At 34.9% G+C, this 21,717-nt stretch overlaps 2 protein-coding genes across 8 annotated transcripts in view; both read right to left on the reverse strand.

The window, feature by feature from the left end:
• Positions 1–8,856, reverse strand: part of LOC114516430 (fibrillin-1-like) — a 26,461-nt gene extending 17,605 nt beyond the window's left edge. For 2 of the 6 annotated variants that reach the window (XR_003686307.1, XM_028535944.1), the window contains exons 1-16: positions 8,604–8,852; positions 5,348–5,659; positions 5,117–5,239; positions 4,824–4,946; positions 4,412–4,534; positions 3,618–3,740; positions 2,941–3,063; positions 2,563–2,685; positions 2,261–2,383; positions 1,849–1,971; positions 1,604–1,726; positions 1,213–1,335; positions 919–1,041; positions 540–662; positions 300–422; positions 30–152 (exon numbers count right to left, since the gene is read on the reverse strand). Coding sequence is in view for 5 of the 6 variants with exons in the window: in XM_028535944.1 (XP_028391745.1) it covers positions 30–152; positions 300–422; positions 540–662; positions 919–1,041; positions 1,213–1,335; positions 1,604–1,726; positions 1,849–1,971; positions 2,261–2,383; positions 2,563–2,685; positions 2,941–3,063; positions 3,618–3,740; positions 4,412–4,534; positions 4,824–4,946; positions 5,117–5,239; positions 5,348–5,659; positions 8,604–8,682 (2,113 nt within the window). In the remaining variant the exon portion in view is untranslated. Of the gene's footprint in view, positions 1–29; positions 153–299; positions 423–539; positions 663–918; positions 1,042–1,212; positions 1,336–1,603; positions 1,727–1,848; positions 1,972–2,260; positions 2,384–2,562; positions 2,686–2,940; positions 3,064–3,617; positions 3,741–4,411; positions 4,535–4,823; positions 4,947–5,116; positions 5,240–5,347; positions 5,660–8,603 lie in introns of all 6 variants that reach the window. The other 4 variants (XM_028536291.1, XM_028536135.1, XM_028536061.1 and 1 more) reach the window with 4 other exon arrangements.
• Positions 8,857–9,242: 386 nt separating this feature from the next.
• LOC114516876 (cell wall protein PRY3-like) lies at positions 9,243–18,317 on the reverse strand. 2 transcript variants are annotated; one of them, XM_028536474.1, is made up of 8 exons: positions 18,246–18,317; positions 16,773–16,805; positions 16,229–16,380; positions 15,509–15,665; positions 13,703–13,849; positions 12,677–12,985; positions 11,454–11,798; positions 9,243–10,145 (listed from the first exon to the last, which is right to left on the reverse strand). In XM_028536474.1, exons 3-8 carry the CDS (start codon positions 16,343–16,345, stop codon positions 10,105–10,107), a joined length of 1,116 nt encoding a protein of 371 aa, XP_028392275.1. In that variant the 5' UTR covers positions 16,346–16,380; positions 16,773–16,805; positions 18,246–18,317; the 3' UTR covers positions 9,243–10,104. The 2 variants fall into 2 exon arrangements, with proteins under 2 accessions (XP_028392275.1, XP_028392284.1); XM_028536483.1 differs by lacking the exon at positions 18,246–18,317 and having other exon boundaries at positions 11,458–11,798; positions 16,229–16,969.
• Between the last annotated feature and the right edge of the window lie 3,400 nt (positions 18,318–21,717).

Below are 21,717 nucleotides of genomic sequence, written 5' to 3' on the forward strand. Positions count from 1 at the left end.
TGGCTCAGTCTTAACTAAAATCATTATACCTTTGCACATGGTTCCATTTCCAGTGTATCCACTGTTACAAGTGCAGAAGAAGGACCCATCAGTGTTGGTACAGTTTGAGTTTCGATCACAATTATCAGTCGATAGTGAACACTCGTTGATGTCTAGGTTCATAAGAAAAAGGTTAAAATTAATTTTCGGCATTTTATACTGGTCGCTAGCTTATATGCCTGAAAAGAACATGTCTACATATTGTGATTCAGGAAATATACATTGGAATTTTATTGCGTCGTTTCCATTCAAAACATTACCCCTGCAGATAATTCCATCTCCAGTGTATCCACTCTCACAAGTGCAGAAGAAGGATCCATTAGTGTTGGTACAGTTTGAGTTTCGATCACAATTGTCAGTTAATAGTGAACATTCGTTGATATCTATATAAGGCACGAAATAGAATTGGAGTTGCGTCATCATTATGTAACGGCAAAACCTTACTTGAGACGCTATCATTATATGTTATAAAAGCTCAGTTTTCCACTTCAAATATTAACCTGCGCATATAATTCCACTTCCATTATATCCACTGTTACAAGTGCAGAAGAAGGATCCATCAGTGTTGGTACAGTTTGAGTTTTGATCGCAATTGTCTATCTTTTGTGAACATTCATCAATGTCTGAAATCAAGTGAAATAAGTGAATTTTTTTTCGTACTCTTGGAGAATTTTTTTGCGTAAAATTGTAATTTCTACTAGTTTAAAGTTTTGTGATTTGTTTTTCATAGATGGTTACAAAACCTTCCCAAGCAAAAATTTGATGGCGACATAATAATTATTTTGGCCCAGAATGCCAAATTTATGTTAATATGGACTTTCCGGCAAAGGGCTTCCTGATTAATTAGTATAGGCTCAGTCTTTCACTCAAACTTTATACCTGTGCACCTAATTCCAATTCCAGTGTACCCAATGTTACAAGTGCAGAAGAAGGATCCATCAGTGTTGGTACAGTTTGAGTTTCGATCACAATTATCAATCGATAGTGAACACTCGTCAACGTCTAGGGGGAGGCAACAGAAAAAATCATTCTTGTAACTTCTGGGATATCTTCGTTTAAGAAGGTTATATATACGTATTTATGCTATGCATGAGACGTTCGTTCCAAAGGTTCTGGTAACGTCACCCTATTTTATTTGTGAAGCGTCATATAATGCTAGATTTGAAATACTACCTGTGCATATAATTCCATTTCCAGTATATCCACTGTTACAAGTGCAGAAGAAGGATCCAACAGTGTTGGTACAATTTGAGTTTCGATCACAATTGTCAATCGATAGTGAACACTCATTGAGGTCTAAAATCAAGAGAAATTATAATATATTTTGTACTCTTAGAGAATATTTACGTAACGTTCTAATCTGCATTAGTTTATAAAGTTTTGTGATTTGTTTTCCATAAGGTTACGTATAATCTTGCTAATTTGGTATAGAATTATATAAGATTAATCACAACCGGCGACACTCTTATTGCCCCGGCATAGTGCTAATGCATAATGTTAAATTCATGTCAATCTGGATTTTTAAAGGATTTCGTTCTTAGAAGTCCTCCACCTCAAACATTACCTGTGCATCTAACCCCATTTCCAGTGTATCCACTGTTGCAAGTGCAGAAGAAGGATCCATCAGTGTTAGTACAATTTGAGTTTCGATCACAATTGTCGATCGATAGTGAACACTCGTCAACGTCTAGAGCGAGACATCAAAAAAATAATTTGCCCAGGCATAGTGCTAATGCATAATGTTAAATTCATGTAAATCTGGATTTTTAAAGGGTTTCGTTCTTAGTAATCTTCCACTTCAAACATTACCTGTGCATCTAACTCCATTTCCAGTATATCCACTGTTACAAGTGCAGAAGAAGGATCCATCAGTGTTGGTACAGTTTGAGTTTCGATCACAATTGTCAATCGAAAGTGAGCACTCATTGATATCTAGAGCAAGGCATGAGAAAGAAAATACAAGAGTTATTAGGAAAATTTTTGTGTAAAATTATTAAGTATAAACTATAAAATACAACTATTTTTTTATTTTGCTAGTTTTTTATACAACCTAACGAAACTCTACTAAATAGAAAATGGATATTGCGTTATGTTCTACTTTTAGGCTATGACTTCACATTTCGCGCTGTTATTTTCCTAGTTGAATGCTAGATGGAGATGGTATATGAGTGATCTTTGTTACTTTTTGCTAAGTAGGGTCAGTCGACCAGTTAAACATTACCTGTGCACATGATTCCATTTCCAGAATATCCACTGTTACATGTGCAGAAGAACGATCCATGAGTGTTGGTACAGTTTGAGTTTAGATCACAATTGTCAATTGATAGTGAACACTCGTCGATATCTAAATTCATAAGAAACCGTAGATGAAGTTGACCTCTTGTTGCTGGATAATGATTGTAGGGTTACATAAAGCTTGTAAAAACATGTGATCGCAATTCTGTCGCTGTAATTGCCCCTACTTCTAATAACACGTTACATTAGGTGCAATAGGTAGGCGTTTTCATCCACTTCAAACATTACCTGTGCACCTAATTCCATTTCCAGTGTATCCACCGTTACAAGTGCAGAAGAAGGATCCATAAGTGTTGGTACAGTTTGAGTTTCGATCACAATTATCAATCGTCAGCGAACACTCGTTAATATCTAGGTTCATAAGAAACAATAACTAAAGTTGTTTTTTTAGCTTTAAGAGTTTTTGGTTTTTAAAGTTATTTTTTAACGTATCTATTTTCTCACAGATTCTTTGTATAGCATCTGGTAATATTGCTGGACATAATGATTGTAGCTATAGCGTTATGTAACGCTTGTTACGCTAGGATTTTCCCAAATACTAATAACACGTTACAATAGGTTTTGTACTTCGTATTCGCCCACTCGAATTCAAAGATCGCCATTTACCTGTGCACCTAATCCCATTTCCAGTATATCCACTGTTGCAAGTGCAGAAGAAGGACCCATCAGTGTTGGTACAGTTTGAGTTTCGATCACAGTTGTCAATCGATAGTGAACACTCATTGATGTCTAAAATCAAGAGAAATTATAATATATTATAATTAACACTCGATAATGAACACTCATTATAATTTCATCATAATCGATAGTGAACACTCATTGATGTCTGTATCAAGATAGAGAATCATAAAAAGTAGCCAATTATAACTTTTGCAATCAATTGGTTTAAGGAAGAATTGGATCTTCGTACGTAATGCGATGTTTTCTCGCACTGTTTTTCAAGCCTTCTTGCCTGCGGTTATAATTTCAAGAATAATCATAGCCTATTGTAGTTGCATATAGCTAACTCTGCATGTTCTGATGTACCATGAGTAGCATGTTATAGATCCCAAAGAAAAACTGCAATTATCTTAGGGTCCTTAGGTGCTTTAATTTTGTTGTTTGGAAATAATTGTCTCGGATATCTTCTTTTTTGATGTAGAACATTATCTTTTGCATGGTTGACTCCATAAATATTTTTTAACTTATTCAGCATTTTTACTTTTTTCACGAGAGGTGTCTTAGTACCTTTCCAGTTATATGCATATGATAGGCCGGAGAATTATCTTAGTCTATTAGTTTACCGTTGCATGTAACTCCGTTCCCAGAATATCCAGTCAAACATCTGCATTGGAATGATCCAGCAGTATTAGTGCAGATTGCGTTTCGATCACAGTTGTCAAGAGAAAGAAAACATTCATTGATATCTAAAGAATATATAAACGTTGCTATGCTTGTACAAATACTTCGATGTAAATACTTTAATTTTCAATGAATGTACACACTTAATGCATAAGATGTGGAGGCATACTAAACATAGGTTCGTAGAGGCATTCAGTGAAGGCTCTGTATGAGAGTAGTTTTAAACTTCGGTTTATCCATTGTTTAAGCTTAACGCCTTTGAACAACCGAAGATTTCAATTCGAGATTTCAAAATCGAGATTTCAAAATCGAGACAAATACTCGAAGTGAGCTGATTGTCTACTGTGTGTTGGACATGCTTTGCAGCAAATGTCCGTTTACTAGTGATATTTTACGTAATATGCACACGAGCGTCGTTTTTCAAAATCATTTTTATATTCACTATCTAGTTTTATTGCTTTGACGCCTGGTCCACACGATCCATGCAAGGGAAATTATGCCCAATATGTTAAGCTAGCTTCAACTTCTATCGTAAATTGGCGGTGTTTGACTGTTTGACATGAAAAGGAAAATGAAAACGTTACTGTGTGCACATGGTCTTATATATTTGTTGTGGTGAAGCGTTCTTGAATTTTTAATTTGAAACAGTGGATTCCTATACAGCCTCGGTTATATTACATAAAGTTTTATTAATTGATCGATTGTGTGATTGACAGAATGACCAATTGACTTATACCTGTACACACAAAGCCATTTCCAGTATAACCAGGCTTACACGTGCATATATAACTTCCAACTGAATTAGTGCATTGGGAATTTCTGCCGCAGTTGTCGAGTCCCAGTAAACATTCGTTGAGATCTATATGCGGCATAAACAAACAAGAAAAAGCTCGAAGTTCAAACCAAAAAGGATTTAAATTATATAAAAATTAGCGACTTTTCAATTGAAAAAAAAATTATAAAATATACTTCATTTATCAATTTACCATATCTATTTTAGAACTATCCTTAAAAAAGTATCTTCAAAAATTGGGTCTGGATAAATTATATCAGTACATTGAACAAATTTTGAAGAAACTTTCCAAAGCAGCAATTTTACGATAGAGAATTATCCGGAAATAACTTTATCCGTGCAGATGTCTATTTACCGTTGCACACAACGCCACTTCCAGTAAAGCCAGCCACGCAATTGCATGAGAAAGATCCAACAGTATTGGTACAGACTGAGTTTTGATCACAGTTATCAGTTGAGAGGGAACATTCATCGATGTCTTGAATAGATATAAATATAATTAATTTAATGTATTATATAGTGCCAGAGGAAAGACTTGCATGTGCATGCATGAGTTATTGCACCATTTTAAAACTTAATCTATAACTTTCTTCTATGAGAAACTTATTTCACATTTTTCGGGATCGTTAGCTGGTATTGGTAATTTACCTCTACAAACAACGCCACTTCCTGAATAACCTTGATTACATCTGCATGAAAAACTCCCTTGAGTGTTTATACATTGAGAATTACTGCCACAGTTGTCGTAACCCAGTGAACACTCATTGAGATCTATATTAATATAGTATATTAAATATCAAAGGGTGGGACAGAAATAAAAAATGAGATAAAGATGTAATACTGAGCATGCGCAGTAGAAGATTAAAGTGGCTATGTTACCTCCTGAACACTCTACTCCAGCGTCTTCATGATGCCCGCAGTTATGGCTCCCCCATCCGTTATGGGAACAACTGGATAGACGCCGCTCATAACCGTTACAATTAACATTATCCATCCATATCTGCCCAGAGCCGTCAGGAACTCCAGCAGGTCCTTGCAGAGCTCGATCCGCTCTTTGATATCCAAGTTGACGACAAACCACTTTGGCATCACTTATGCCCCAAGCATCATCACATACTGTTCCCCAACGTCCACTATGATATACCTCAACACGACCAATACCACTGGAGCTTGACGGGCCTTGTAACCGAACTGCAAGGGAAATATGACATTTCAAATTTCTACAGGCAGGATCTAAGTATCTATATTAATGCCGGGATTGCACCGTAGCGCAATGGAAAACTTGTAAACACTTCATCTTGCCATGTGCCCTTAGAATATATCGGAGTTGCAAAAAGCTTCGGGCACGCGGGCACCACCCGCGAGGAAGGTAGTCATTTTCATCGATGAAAAAAAGTCCGGATGTGAATTTAAATTTATTTCTGCATACAAATCGTAATTGTTGACCGCATACTAAAAATTCTATCACATCAACTAACTAATTGACATGTTAACGACACTCACGACTAAATAGAAACCAGGCATGAGAACACCTGCAGTTGGATAAGCAAGGTTACTTGGTTAAACTGTTAAAGGCCATACAAGGTGCAAGCACGTCAAGACTCACGCAGCCTGGGACTAATACAAAAAACAAGATCTATATCGAGCCTATAAGCTTGTTCAGCGCGTTGTTGGAAATTCTTAATTTTTTTCAAAAACTCAGCAGGAAATTCATCCTGCGATCCATTCTGCAATTGTCGGTTAGATAAATTCTAATAGTTTAAAACAATAAAATGCGCTAAATTTGCTAATTTTGAGCGAGCCGTATGCATTGTAATAACGCCTGCTGTGAGCAATATAATTCTGTCTTTAATTTTGCGCTGTCAGGCCCGTTTCACACGTCATTATTTTCATGTGCTAAATCGAAAGCAAACAAACTTAAACAAAGACTTCAGCTCATTAACATAAGATGCGGCGCAATGGAAAGTTCGACATATATAGACTATATAGAATTGGTGAGAAAGTATAGAACTAGAGCTCTGTGACCTGTAAGTATATTCCGGTCGTATATACAAGATGACAAAATATTGTCATTAATCTGTATGAAATATATTTGCTAATACGTATAATTAGGTTTAGGAAATTTCCGACCGTATCAGTAAAACGTTTCGTATAGCTGTACGTCCATGCATGGACGCGTAATCATATTACAATTTTTAAGTCTGAGCTATGAATAGATCCTATATAAGCCCTTTTACACTTGAAAATCGTCGAAAACTGATCATCATTTTATGTGCGCGATTTTTTTCTTTAGATAGATATGAACAAATGAATTAGTTACGGATGTTCAAATCGCACAGGAGCTCGTCACATCACAGCATTCGTACTTATTACTGGTTCACATCTTTGCAAGTGTAAACGGCCTTGTATACTTTAGGCAACTTCTGTCTCATTACAGCTGATTACAGACACATTGCAGCTAATTTGAATTTCAAAGGTGTCAGTTTTTTTTTCTCACCCTATATATTATATAAGGTAACTTGAAATGCGTGAATAAACAAAAAATGTTGCCCTTGGCATGCGACCAACAGGAGTTGCCTAATTATAACCATATAAGCATATATCCGGCCTGGAATAGGTTTGAACACGGCATTTTATCTGCTTGAATGAGGTATTTTTGAATTCTTAAGATCGATTGTTATCGGCGGATCCGATAACAATGGCTCATCAACTGAAGATTTTAATCCGCATGGTCCTATAGGCTGTAGGTCTTAAGTGTTACAGACAGGACCAAAATGACATTTGAAACCAAGAAACCTATTATATATAATTTAGCATTGCGTGAATTTTAAATTTATCAAAATGCATGCGTGATTTGTTATTTAGCGATATCAGCTTTGGCGATATCAGCTAACTGTCACAAATTGTATTTTTAAACAAACACATTAAAAAAGAGTGATATTTATCTTTTTGATGATGTTTGCACGGGCATGCGTGATCGACTATTGTTTGTATTGATAACTCGAACGTAGACCATGCAGGAAATGGCGCAAATTATAATAAGCAAACGCGTTTTGAAAATAAATATTTCAGCCTTTTTCCTCATTAGCTGTGTTATGTTGTTAATATATTCAGGGCATCATAAGAAAAACGATCGACCCCGGTTTATTTTTTTATCTGGTAAAGATAACTCAGGCAATTATCTTGGCAATTATATCTGTTCTTGCAGGTAACCAACCACAGATGTAACTTGCTAATCAAAGAATGATCTTAACACGACTGCGCGACTATACGATGACATGAAATTATATTAAAAATGATATTATTATAACGACATTCAATTAATTATATCGACATTCAATTTATTATATATAACTTTTATAACTTTTAAATTAATATACGCTTTCATTATAAAGTCATCCATTGGTCATGAATTTTTTATAAATACAAATACGGAAATTGGAATGCACACAAACTGTCGAGTTGCACTGCATTATATAACCATGCATTTATTAGAGCTTTTAAAATATTTTGCAAATTAAAAAAATCAAAGTTAGCTATCGCACCAACACGATATATTTTTGGAAGTATAATTTCAAAATATTATCACTTCAAATATCACCATTAATATTGGTGTCGATTGAGTCTAGAAAAATTCCATACCAAGTCATGCACTAACCTGGAAACGAGGTTGGTCATCCACCCGTGGACATAATCATTTTTATTTGTAGTTTTATAAGTAACAGGTGAGGATATATATCCCTGCTTTCCTATAGCGGAATCTACTGGATATTAGGTAGCAACTTTGTAAGATTTAAAGGTAACTATATACGTCTCACACAGAATCCATTTCGGTATATTCTAGCATCTTGCATGGTTCCGACTGTAATTACTGTTGCTTTATATGGCGTGTCTTTAATATTTGGACAAATTTAGGACATTCTTAAACCTGGTTTTCATATGTCGTAATTCATCGACGATGCTCTACGATCTATAGTCGGTGATCAATGAAGTATATAATTTTCTTCGATAGACAAAGGATTTTTATGCATCAATGACCACCGGCAACAGCCATCGCCGATAAATTATGATGTATGAAAACCAGGCTTTAAAAGTAATTCAACGCTAATTATAAATTTTAGGAAAAATATCTTACCTTGAGGCTTAGAAAATTGGAAACAAAACACTGACATAGCAACATAATACTTGATAAACGTCTCACCAATGAACGCCATTTGTAGTTTTTTTCACTGATATGAAGTTTTTTCGAGTGCCTTATTCACCGGTCAAAAACAGCAATGCCAATGAACTAGATTTTTCCTGTTTCCTTAATGACATAAAATTTTTGCTTACGTTTGCACTCCCGGAAGCCTGGGCAAGTTCAAACAAGTTCTTTCTTCGCATCTATAATTAGGTTATTACAGGAGCAGCTACCCATTGCCTTCTGCCAGCAGGGGCATGCATGCAAGGGGAGCAAAGATGCTCTTTCATTTGAAACGATTTGAGGAAGTGCAACCATTAAATGAAAAACTCCCAAACCGACAACGATATGAAGCTTGCATTATCTATAATGAAATATTGACGATATCTATAAAAACTATTTGGTTTGCGATGTTGTCTTCCACTAAAGAAATCCCAGTTTTTTCAGTCACCATTTCATTCCACAAGACGGAAAGAATATTGACATAAGACCTGTTTGCAATGATTAGATATATTATTTTCACCCGTAGACGTACATATTTTTTCTTCAGTATAAGTAATAGTGCATTATAACAAACCTATACATATACCCATATATTTAGCTACCTATAAATTGAAGTTAAGATATTTATAATTAATGTATAAGTAATTTCAGGTAATTGTATAATTGTAATTGTGCTACGTGGTGATAACAACAAAATCAATATTTGTGTGATTTCCTCATTAAGATCGTTATCATTAAGGTTGTGATGTCAATATATATAGAAATATATAAATATCAATGACGTGACCATTAAACATGCATTATTATTTTGTCCACTTTTCTCTTGTTCGTTATTACTATATCAAAATTGTTCGTCTAACCGTGGAATTTAAGAAATTAAAATGATAAACAAAACAGACCCCTCGTTTGTTCTCGACATACAAAAAAGTACATTAATTGCATGAATTGATAAAACTTTTTACCGGGTGGAATGTGATCAAATTACGATAGGTCATAACAAAACTTGACTTTGATGAAATCTGATTGTTTAGCTGTATATTGATTTCCTACATGCATATTGTTGAACGTTTAGCATGCTTCGACCTGAATTGAGGCTGCTCCTTTGAGTTGTATTGTATTTCATGCAAAAAATTTTTAATTTTGGTTATTATTTTTTGTTCCTATTAAATTTTGAAACTTCCCGTCAGGAATGACATCTGTAAGTAAATCCGCATCGAAATGAGACCAAGTTCAAATCGTGACCCTCTACAAACTTAAAGCAAACTGCAGACTCCCAGTAGCTCAAATTCGACAACCGGTGAGCTGCATGGTGTAATGAAAACAATATAGTAATATATAGTCGGATATTTTCTGGGTAAAACTATACGATAAATGTTTTGAAAAGTTTTTTTTTTGAATGGATTACATCGCTCTAATTATAATATATATACACATTATACTACCTTAAAATGGGCTATAATAAGCTATAACCATTTGTCACCTCTGAATTGTTGCCTAAAAATATATAAGAAAATAAGCAGTTAAATTTAAACGTGTCATAAAAAAGAAAGAAAAGATGGACGTCTTTTAATATCAAAAGTGTATAAAAGATAAGACTGAGAATGAGGTAGATTGATTGTTGTCTACAGTATATCTTACTAATGTAATGGTACAGAGGGCCAGAGGGTTGGAATTTCAAAATTCGAGTCGAAATTTTTTAAAGGCGCTGTGACGGATTCGGTATACAGTTTTATTTGCAGTTGCATTAGTAGAATGATTTAAAAAAATATCATTCCATGTATAGCAGCATTCGTGTCGGTTTTGAATACAAAAATAAGCTGACTGTGTAATTTGTCATACACCCTGGATCTACCACAGCAGGGAGGAAATCGTGATTCGTGACATCACCAGAAATTGGTGACAAAATGGCTGTCGCTTGTGCGCTAATTTGCGTTTAATCCATACATAATCACCTTCGAGTTTTACTATAAAATACATTGAGTGAAAATATAAAACTTCGTAACGTCAGAGCCACAGACTTGGAGCACTGTTTACCGACCTCTATAGTCTCTACTCTCTAGATTGATAGAACAGCCGTTTAGAAACGTTTTGGTAACCGAATCTTTTACCTTCCATGAGTATTTCTGCAGTTCGCCAAATTTAAAATATATTGCCCAAAATTATGGCCGTGTTCTCTCAACGAACTTATAAAATCGCTCACATTCATACGAACATTTCGATTTGGATTGTTGATTCTAATATGAATTTTCCTGTACGGTCCGGATTCTTTCTGCAGTTGAAAATTAAGAATATTATCAGTCTCATAAGGCAGTTCAACCATACAAAGCGTATATAGCTACACATTTGAACACAGTCAGTTGGCGGAACGTAGAAACACTCAAGGTAAGTATTCGATCATCAAAGCGTTGTAAAACGGCTGTTCTATTGATCCAGAGATCGGCAAACAGTGGGCAACATCCAGGGTAACGGCAATTTTAGGTGTTTTACTTTCGCTATATGTATTTTATAGTAAACGTTATTGTTGAACGTTATTTTATAGTAAAGGCCATTATTGTTGAAAGTTATATGCAAATTGTTTTATATGCAAATATTAATTACCATGTCACAAATTTCTGGCAATGGAAACTGAGATATGGAAAATATCTATACGCTAGACGTACTCTCGTAATATAGATACGGGCGTATTTGGGCTTCCTAAAAAGTTTTGGGGATAGCGTTTACTCCATCACCTTATTAAATTGAATTGCATTTAAAAACTTCTATCCATATAAATGGAAAAATAAAAGATATTTTTAAACTCACCAACCTTCACCGAACTGGTAGGCCGTGAAGCTACGAAGGTAGTAGATGAGACGGAAATTGATGATGGTTGGACAGTGGTGTTTGAAGATGCTGTGGTATTTAAAGTTGGAAGCACCCCGCTGCTTCCGCCAGGTGCAACAGATATTTTTTGTGCTGGAACTTGAGGATTAATTTCAGGAACAACGATGACCTTTGGAACAGTTTTAGGAGAACGTTCCGGTGCCGCTAGTACTACCTGGGGGTTCGTATTCGCCGCCGCCATGGGTTCGCTGATAGGGACGATGACTATCTGTTGCGGAGTTTTAGCCAAGGGCGTCAGGTTCACAGTCGTTCCTGTTTCCTTTCCTATAAAAAGCAACAATCAAGCACAATGAAGTAACATGCAAAAAAATGATCGTCAGACAAACAGCTTGGGAACATATAGGCCTTTTAGAAGCTAGGAGCCACCCCTCAAAATCGGTTGGCCTTCAGCCAGTCAGAAAAACTAGGTTATTTTACAAAGATAATGTCAACTACAAAGCTGACGTTACACATTAACCAAAATAGTTAACTTTATTTGGTGTTGTATCCAAAATGGAAAGTTACTTGTAAAAGCATTTTAGCTAAGAAAGTACAATACTTGGTAGCTCTATAAAAGCACAGTTTACAGTTATTAGAATAGCTACACATGGTTGGGAGACAAGATGGAAGTACAATACAACTCATTATCCATGTTATTGTCCAGGTTTATGCAAAAAATACTTCCTTATCCGTCACATGTCTATTGTATTTTTGCCCAACTAACCAATAGCAATGGCTTGGCTTAGCTCCTCAACCGTGACTTGAACAACATGTTAATTCAGACCTTACTATTGGTTTATTTGTTCAAAATACAATAGACACGTGACGAATAAGGAACAATTTTTTGCATAAATGTTCTCCGACATAGTTAATGAGTTCTATTGTACTTTTATGTAGTCTCTAAACCATGTATATTCTATCAACTGTGATAAAAGAGACCGGCTAAAAAGGTAAATTTGTGGGTTTGCTTTCTCCTGCTATCCTGGTCAAAGAATATGAAAGAATTTCCGGCAACATGCAGTGCTTGATTAGCAACAAAAAAAAGGCATGTAAGACGCTTTTAAATATCTGCTTCTAGAGCGTGACATAATTGCTAATCCCGCTGTACCACATTTTTGGAACCAGTCGTACCGTGACTTGTATCAGTAAATCTTAATGTGTACCTGCAGAAGTGCCTGTTTGCGCATCAGTCACACCCACTTTTTGACTGTTTTTAGCTGCTTGTTGAGAATTCGCGCCCCCTTGTGGACCAGGCTTTCCTAATTGCTGACCCGTCGAAGGCTGTTTGCTCTGTCCAGGATTTGGAGAGGTCTCTTCTTTCTGTTTGGTAGGTCTACTTGGAACCGAACAAGTTTCGTTGCTTTCATAAACAAACTTGTTGTTCTGAATGTTGTCGACATTTAGTTCACCCATCAACAATTTGTAACTCTCCTCATTCGCAACTGCGTCAATGCAGGACGACGGAACCTTTCCTTAATGTGTCAAAAATTCTCAGCTATTTTTTGGGGGGATAAAGATTAAAGATCTAAACGAAAGGGGGGGGGTAGCCTCGTCAGTAGCAGGTTTGGAAAATTCGCATGTAATGTTATTGAATATAACATCATGACTTCAGTAGTTAAGTCCAAAATAGTCCATCGCCAACTATAGCGGATAGCAGGGGTGGATCCAGTACTAGTGCTCTAATTTGCATGACACAAGAAAACTGCTGAAAATAGCCATTTTGTTTTGTAATGTAAATTAGTGCACAAGTGCTGGATCCACCCCTGGCGGATAGCTGCTCCAATGAACACAAACAACCTTGGAATATAAATTTATAGTTATAGAAATAAAAACGGTGAAATTCATAAAATCAGCGTCGCACATTACGTTTGCCAAAATAGGATTGTGTTGCTGTCATAATGATCTTTGGCTCAACTTTGAAGATTTGGCGATAATGAATTTAATTTATCTTTCTTGGGAGGATATTGTTCTTCGAGCGTAGGCCCGGTGGACGCACATACTATAAGCACCAAGCTAATCCACAGAAACCTTCATTTTCATCTCAGATTTATAAAAAATCTACTAACGATTAGCTTTAATTTATAGAATTATTAATTTTGTACTCGATTTTGGCAAAAGGCTAATCGTTAGTAGATTTTCTATAAATCTGAGATGAAAATTATAAACACATCTTGATATAGGGTACTTACTTAGTTCTTTTACATTTTCTGCAAATCCTCCATCCATGTTTCCTCGCGGGTCATACTCCGCTACGACATAAAAATTCCCATCAGCTTGTCCTTCTTCGCCCACCGCAAAAATTTCAGTTGCACTCCACACCATCGCCGTGAAGTGACCTGAATAGAGATATAGCGCATAAAATAATCTCGCAGACAGTGACTAGAATAGGATTTCAAAAGAAGCTTGGTGAATATAGCACGAATAGTCCAAGCGTGACCCCCTCTCAAGTTTTGCCCCTGGTTGTTGCCACTTATTGTCGCCCTTTGGAATTTTCCATTTAACAATTAGACAACGAGTCCGAGTTGTCTATGAGCGAATAGTCAATGAAGGCGAAGCCTGAGTTGATTATTCGCTCATAGACAACGAGGGCGAGTTGTCTAATTGTTTTAGTATACACCCCTCACCTGATATATTAATTTCGGGAAAATAATCGATACACCGCAATTAAAACGAAAAATAATTCAATTATATACGGTCACGCGAGAGAAATTTTCCCAAGCGTGCACCATCACGAATAGACAATGGTTGAGTAGCCAATCAGAATGTAGGATTTGTAATAGACAATGGTCGGGTGTATACTAAGGGGCTGTTTACATGACCACGGTTACCCGAGATTCAACGAAGCGTGAGAGGACTTTGAGGTATTGAAATAAGTCTTTATGACAGCAAACAAGCACATGCTATTGTTGTGGTGATTATACGACTGCCAGGATCATGTTATCTGCTCATTTTATTACCACAAAATCATCTTACGCTTTGTTGAATCTTGGGTAACCGGGCTCATGTAAACAGCCCCTAATTTTTAATAGTATCCCTATAATGTTGATAGTGGAGATAAGAAAAACTGCCCAGGGTCCATGTATCAGGAGGCAGGTTTGTCATTTATCATTAATTGATCATCATCATTTGGTTTTCCAGTTTATATAAGGCATTATATAATAACGTTAAAAATTCAAGCAATTTCATTGGTCGAGAGCCATGATCTATAAGAGGACAGACGCACGGAATGACCTCACAGATAATTTTAACACATTTAATCAGTCCTCTCTCGTTTTATTTTGTCAGCCAATCATATTTTAGAACGTGTCTTAAGCTAGCCAATAGCATTTCCGGCGGCTAGTACTGGCCACTTTGTTTTGTTCTTATCACGAATGACGTCATACGGTGTATTTATTTAAGGGTTGGAGACTGTTGTGAGTGTTTTGTTGACAAAACGCACGCGCTGGGAAATTTCAATATTAGTTCATTTGTAAACAAACATAAACATAAAGTCTCTAACACTTTTAATATACAATCTGAGTTCATTCTTTGCTGCATTGAAGATCTGAGCTTCGCTGCAGGCTGTCATTTTTGAATAAACTACGATTTTCATGGGTTATTACGAATAAATTATGATTCCCATGGTCTGTCGCCAGGCAACAAGAAGCCACGTGATTGTATTCGACCAATCGCGTAAGTAGATTTATAGGCCAATGCTCAAAGATTGTGTGTTAAAACCTGGTTAAAACCGAACAGACAACGGTTCAATGTTATCCATTTGTTAAATATATATATATGCATGATCTATAGAAACGTAGCAGAATTCAATCGTGTCTAAAAGAACTATGGCGTTCCTACCAGGAGGAAATTTTTCGATTGAATGAAATTATTTTGGCCTAATTTTCTTTTAAAGCGTAACATTTCAACTCAAGTGGATTCATTGGACCGAGCACAGTTGAAAAAATCAGCCAAAACATCGCATTTGATAAAAGTCTAATGGAAACATATATTATTACCTGTTTCTTTTGAATAACCAGGCTTATTAAAATCATATTTCTTTACTTCATTATACCAAAACACGACCGCTTCCAAACATACGAGATCAATGTCTTCGGGTGTAGACGTCTGATATATATTAGAACCAACGGTAGTAGATTCCCTGTGTTTCATTTCCTGGAACGTCATAGAAGGCAACAAATATGATTATAAATTTAGCCTGCCTTGAGTTGAAAGATGCTGAAACATCAATTTCATTGGGCTTATTGTTGCAACACGTTCTTCCACGTACATAGCTATAGTATATTGAAAAAGTAAGCTTTTTTTAATTCCTGTCGGTGCGCATGCATTGGCTGGGGAAACTGGAAAGGGGGTGTTGCTGCCTTCTTGCATAGCTGAACCAGGCAAAAAATATCGTTACTTATAAGGACGTGTTACACGCTGGAATTTCCAAGGGCAATTCCCAAGTTTTTCCGACGAACACGTGGAAGTGCGTCTAATAAATTTGCTTTTAGGTTACTTTCGTGTTGCACCTACAAGCTAATTTATTTATATTAAATAATGAACTGTCAGAACGTCAGCTAACACCATTTTAGCTCGCTTTACTTCTACACGAATAGCTATAATTTAAGCTGAAATTTATGTGAAAAAATATACGAAATTTAACACAATCATGCAGGCGGTTCATAATATATACCCATTATTATCATTATCATTATTATTATTATTTGAACACTAACCTGAATTGCGTTCAGATAATCCGCCCACGCCTGACTACGATCTTCCATTACATCACTCCACTTTAACGGAGGGGAATCATGAACAATACGTAGAAAATTATGAAAATACGTACACATAGCCGTAAACTTATCATGGTCCCAATGCTTTGACTCTGAAATTATATAGCAAGACTTAGAAGAAACATCAGAAGTCGCGTCAACATTTGGCGCACCATGACGTTTAAAGAGCACTGTGGCCGGTTGTTCGAAAGGCGTTTAACTTGTCTACTTATTGAACAACTGAGCTGAAATATATCGGGATAAATAGTTTAACACTCAAAAGAAGTATATACATAGCTATTTAATGCATAATTTTTCGAATACAGCTTATATAATCGAACATAAATTTTTCGAATACTGCCTATATAATGTTTCATTTATATATCATTTCCACCATCACATGGTGACCTTCCACTTTTTCCGATCTCTTAAAAAACAAAACATTTACTGGAGAAATCTCGAATTTGTCATATTACTTTTGCATATGAATATTTTTCCAACTCACCCTCACTCTCCGTATCCGTGGACAGAACCGGCACTAGAATGTATACATATATTTCATGGTCATGCACATATAGTGAAAATCAAGTGTTTTCAAATGAAATGATGCGGTTGGGCATAGGACGATAATGCCGTGGATGAATACTCCCCTCAAGTATAATTTTCCAAAGCCCATTTTATTTTCCATTAGGCGAATTTCTAGGCGCGGGCTGATAAAAAGAAGTATATATATATATATATATATATATATATATATATAATATATATATATATATATATATATATAATATATATATATATTATATATATATATATATATATATATATATAATATATAATATATATATATATTTATATATATATATATACAAATACAATTTGGTTTTCTCCTTCAGCCGTATAGTGCTCTACACTAAAGTGGAGCTGGGTTAAAATTTGAAATGAATTGGAGATTAAAACCTACTGATTTAATGAAAAATTTTTAGGTTTTAATCTCCAATTCATTTCAAATTTATATATATAATATATATATATAATATATATATAATATATAATATATATATTATATATATATATATATATAACCAAGATAATCGTATTTCGTTAAGACTAAAAGAGTGCTCAATACTAAATTGAAAAGCAGAGCTATATTATTATTTAAAATCTTAAAATTACAATGATTTTTCGCTACTCAGAGTTTCACGATTGTGAAACTCTGAGTTAAAGATTGTGAAACTCTGAGTAGCGAAAAATCATTGTAATTTTAAGATTTTAAATAATAATAATAATAATAAATATATATATATATTATATAATATATTATATATATATATATATATATAATATATATATATATATAATATATATACACCCGTTTGCAAAAACGTTGGCCGCAGATAGATATATAGATAGATACCCGAAATCTAATTAGAATTGCATATGTTTTGTAATATGATTGAAATCCCATGCAAATGTAATCATATGCAATTCTAATTAGACTTCGAGTATCTATCTATCTATCTATCTGCGGCCAACGTTTTTGCAAACGGGTGTATATATATATATATATATATATATATATATATATATATATATATATATATATATATATATATATATATATATATATATATATATACACACCCATTTGCAAAAACGTTGGCCGCAGATAGATAGATAGATAGATACTCGAAGTCTAATTAGAATTGCATATGATATTTATATATATATATATATATCGGATATCGCTTCGCGTATATGTATAGTATATATACATATACGCGAAGCGATATCCGAAATATATAAATATATATATATAATATATATATTATATAATATATATATATATATATATAAATTTAGAAAGGTTGTTATAGCAAATCAAGAGTGCACAAGCCGAAGCGTGCTTTATTTAAATTTAAATTTACTGAGATAGTATGAGGAGCTACAAGCAGGACATCATATCACTATTGCTTACCATGATCAATTCCACTTTAGCTACATACAATAATATTCCTTCCCCTCACCGATTTCTCATTCCAGGCTTGGGACTGGACAATGGCTGGTTTAAAAGGAGGAAGGAAATAAAGCACGCTTCGGCTTGTGCACTCTTGATTTGCTATAACAACCTTTCTAAATTTTGATATTAAGCACGCTTAGGCTTGTGCACTCTCGTTATAGTAAATTTTGTATGACAGCTCGCGACTGATTGTCCCGCTCATGTGAATAACACGTGAATGCGTGTTAGTAATAATCCCACATTAGTAATATAATACAATAACATCACATCTTCATATCATGAATAAAACCCCTTTATATATATATATATATATATATATATATATATATATATAAATATATATATATATATATATATTGTAGCTCCTCATACTATCTCGGTAAATTTAAATAAAGTACGCTTCGGCTTGTGCACTCTTGATTTGCTATAACAACCTTTCTAAATTTTGATATATATATATATATATATATATATATATATATATATATATATATATATATATATATGTATATATTTCGGATATCGCTTCGCGTCGCGCGAATAAATACGCCTAGGGGAAATGAGCTTAACGCTAACCAGGGCCAGGGACGGGTTGTATCAAGCCTGTTTAGCTTAAACGGTTGGATAAGTTTAAAATAGAAAGCAAGCCTGCCGTTTTATTCAACAAGCGAACAAAATGTTTTTGAACTTAATACAAAGCTACTGTTTACAACTATACATATTCAGTGCATAATATTCAAGTTGACTCATTCAAGAGAGTTTTAAGAGTGTTACTTAGTTTTGACTTATCCACCGTTTAAACTAAACGGGCTTGATACAACCGGCCCCAGGTCTATAGATTGTAATTAGTTTTAATCAGTCATCAATTCAGAAAAAAAAAATTACTGCCGGTTTGCTGTAAAAATGATAACAATTTTTGCAAACAATTCGTGCATGGATCCCATACATGCACAGCCTGCGGCTTCATCCCTATTCTCAACCTTCAAGTGCCTCCATCGGATCCCTGTACCAATTATTAAAAACTTTATATGTAACACTTATTAAAATAATTTGATAACAACTGACTATGAAGTCACATTGACTTCGGAATAAGTTTCCTGAGAGGTAATCTTATTTTGCTATTTTGAACTCGTGCATATGTGAATGCGCCAATTTTTTAACTGCCGTTTGAAATTACCAAAAGTCATATTGACATAGCGTACCGCCGGATTACATACCTGAAGAACACAAGTATAGCATCGATAACGTGAAAAGCTTTAGTTGCGTGAATGAATATGTTGTAGATAATATCATAGTTTCATTTGTTTTGAAGTTGCTTTGTACAGTTATTTATAGTACGTTTTTTATAGTACGTATCATCTCAGTTATATAACTTAAAATGTTAATATAAAAAAACATCGAACTTTTATATATATTTTAGCAGGTTTCGTATTGTTATTTTTACGCTATCGTAACGATAGTGTTGCACCTGTTTACTGACTGACGCGTACATGCATGCTTTGATTGTGTTAATTAATCAGTTGTTTTGTCAGACTGCATTACGGCATAAGCAACGCTGTATGAAATAAGGTAGATACAATTACATTGGCTAATGGCTATTGCCACAAAAGAAAGTGTCATGCATTAGCTCTGAACATCTTCTTACTCGCCTGGGAGATGCGCCAACATGTACTAGTATATCCCATCTATATGGGACATACAGTAGGGGGCAAAGGTTTGAGTCCAGTCGTTGTAGAATTCCAGTATTAAATCCTGGCAGCATATTCGAGTTAAGACATGCGTGCTATATGTATAGTGTTTCGGTACTGTAAACCATAATATTTGCACACTGTTTTGGTCCTAATTATCTAAATTATAACAAAATAAAGTTCTTATTCCTTTACACTGCCCAAGATGGATGAAAAAAAGAGCAAAGTGATGATGCACAAGGACAATTAGTTGCATTAGGTATTGAAGGATTCTTTCCTCGTAAGATCGCAGAAAAAGTGAGAATTTCAAAAGGTGGTATGCAACTAAACTTGGAGAGGTTCGAAGAAACTAACTCCTACTCAAGCAAACTTTTAGCCTCTTCGGTCATCTCATGCTGAGTTTGGCAATATTGAAAGATATAATATGATCGTAATTAAAGAAAAATATCATCCAATTCTTCAAGGACATGGAATTTCATCTGGCACGAAGACGATCGCGCGTCTAACTACATGATAATCACCCTTAGCACATGCACATCATCTATGTGCCAGAAATCTTTTAGAAGCAAACTCGTTCTGGTGATCTCGTTCTCATGGCTTTCCACCTCAAATTCCAGATCTAAAACCTATGGAGCACTTGTAGAACCGTTTTAACCAGAAACAGGCGAGGCACAGACCCACCAGCCAGGATGACTTAAGGCAAGTGGTCAACGAATGCTGGCAAGGTATTTAACGTGTGACATTAAAAAACCATTGGAATCTATGCCAGCAAGAATAAAGGCCGTTTCAAGAGCAAAAAAGGGGGATATACTAAGCATTGACATGTAGCTAATGCATGTTTGCACTTTAACATACGTTAAATGAATATCATAACATCTCATAGTTGTTGTACAGCATGTATTTTTCAGTTTACTTATTTACTTTTTTCTAGTTCACTTATCAGTAAAGTTTTTTGTAGAATATTAATATATGCTGCTGAAACAATGAAATACATACCAGTGGCGTCGCCAGCTTGATAAGTGAGGTGGACTTATTCATATATTCGTGTTTTACATTATTCATTTCTTTTCAGGTTGATTGTTTTAAAGGTCTGTGAACATGAGTATATGAATATGTCCACCCCACTTATCGATGCTGGCGACGCCACTGATACATATATATGTTATTAAATATTAAATAGAGATGCCAAACATGCAGGCTGTTTGCTTTCACCGTACGAAACTGAGACATATCCCCATATGGAAAGTATCTATAGGGTCTCGATCTACACGCTAGACGTAGTCTGAAAATGATTTGAAAATCTAAAGGTAAATTGCATTTAGAAACTTCCATATATAAATGGAAAACTGAACGAAAAATGCAGTATGGTACTGTAACATGGTACTGCAATTAATCCTGCATGCATGGGATATTAATGTTATTTAAGAATTAAAAAACGAGTCGCGTGCCTTTATGGTGTAGTAATGCACGATGGGGGAATGTTGGGAGAATACGAGAGAAGCTTGTAAAACACGAGGCGTAGCCGAGTGTTTTACAAGCTTCTCGAGTATTCTTCCAACATTTCCCCGAGTGCATTATTACACCATAAAGGCACGCGACGAGCTTTTTTAATTCTTTTATAATATAAGAAGAAATTATAGGGCAACAAAAAAATTTATTTATTTGATCAATAATGAAATTCTCCTTACATGTTATTTAAGATGTTGCTTAGCAACAAAAACTTCAAAGCCAGAAGCGTGCAT

This window comes from Dendronephthya gigantea, unplaced genomic scaffold, assembly GCF_004324835.1.
Source record: "Dendronephthya gigantea isolate DGI-Jeju-01 unplaced genomic scaffold, DenGig_1.0 000000F, whole genome shotgun sequence".
In the NCBI taxonomy this organism is placed as follows: Eukaryota; Metazoa; Cnidaria; class Anthozoa; order Malacalcyonacea; family Nephtheidae; genus Dendronephthya; species Dendronephthya gigantea.

Excerpts from the sequence above, each read along its gene's own strand:
- LOC114516876 (XM_028536474.1), bottom strand. The coding sequence starts at position 16,345 with ATGTGTACGTATTTTCATAATTTTCTACGTATTGTTCATGATTCCCCT. Across the intron at positions 13,850-15,508 it reads TGGTTATTCAAAAGAAACAG|GTCACTTCACGGCGATGGTG; the intron begins GTAATAATATAT and ends ATCTCTATTCAG. Across the intron at positions 12,986-13,702 it reads AGAAAATGTAAAAGAACTAA|GAAAGGTTCCGTCGTCCTGC; the intron begins GTAAGTACCCTA and ends TGACACATTAAG.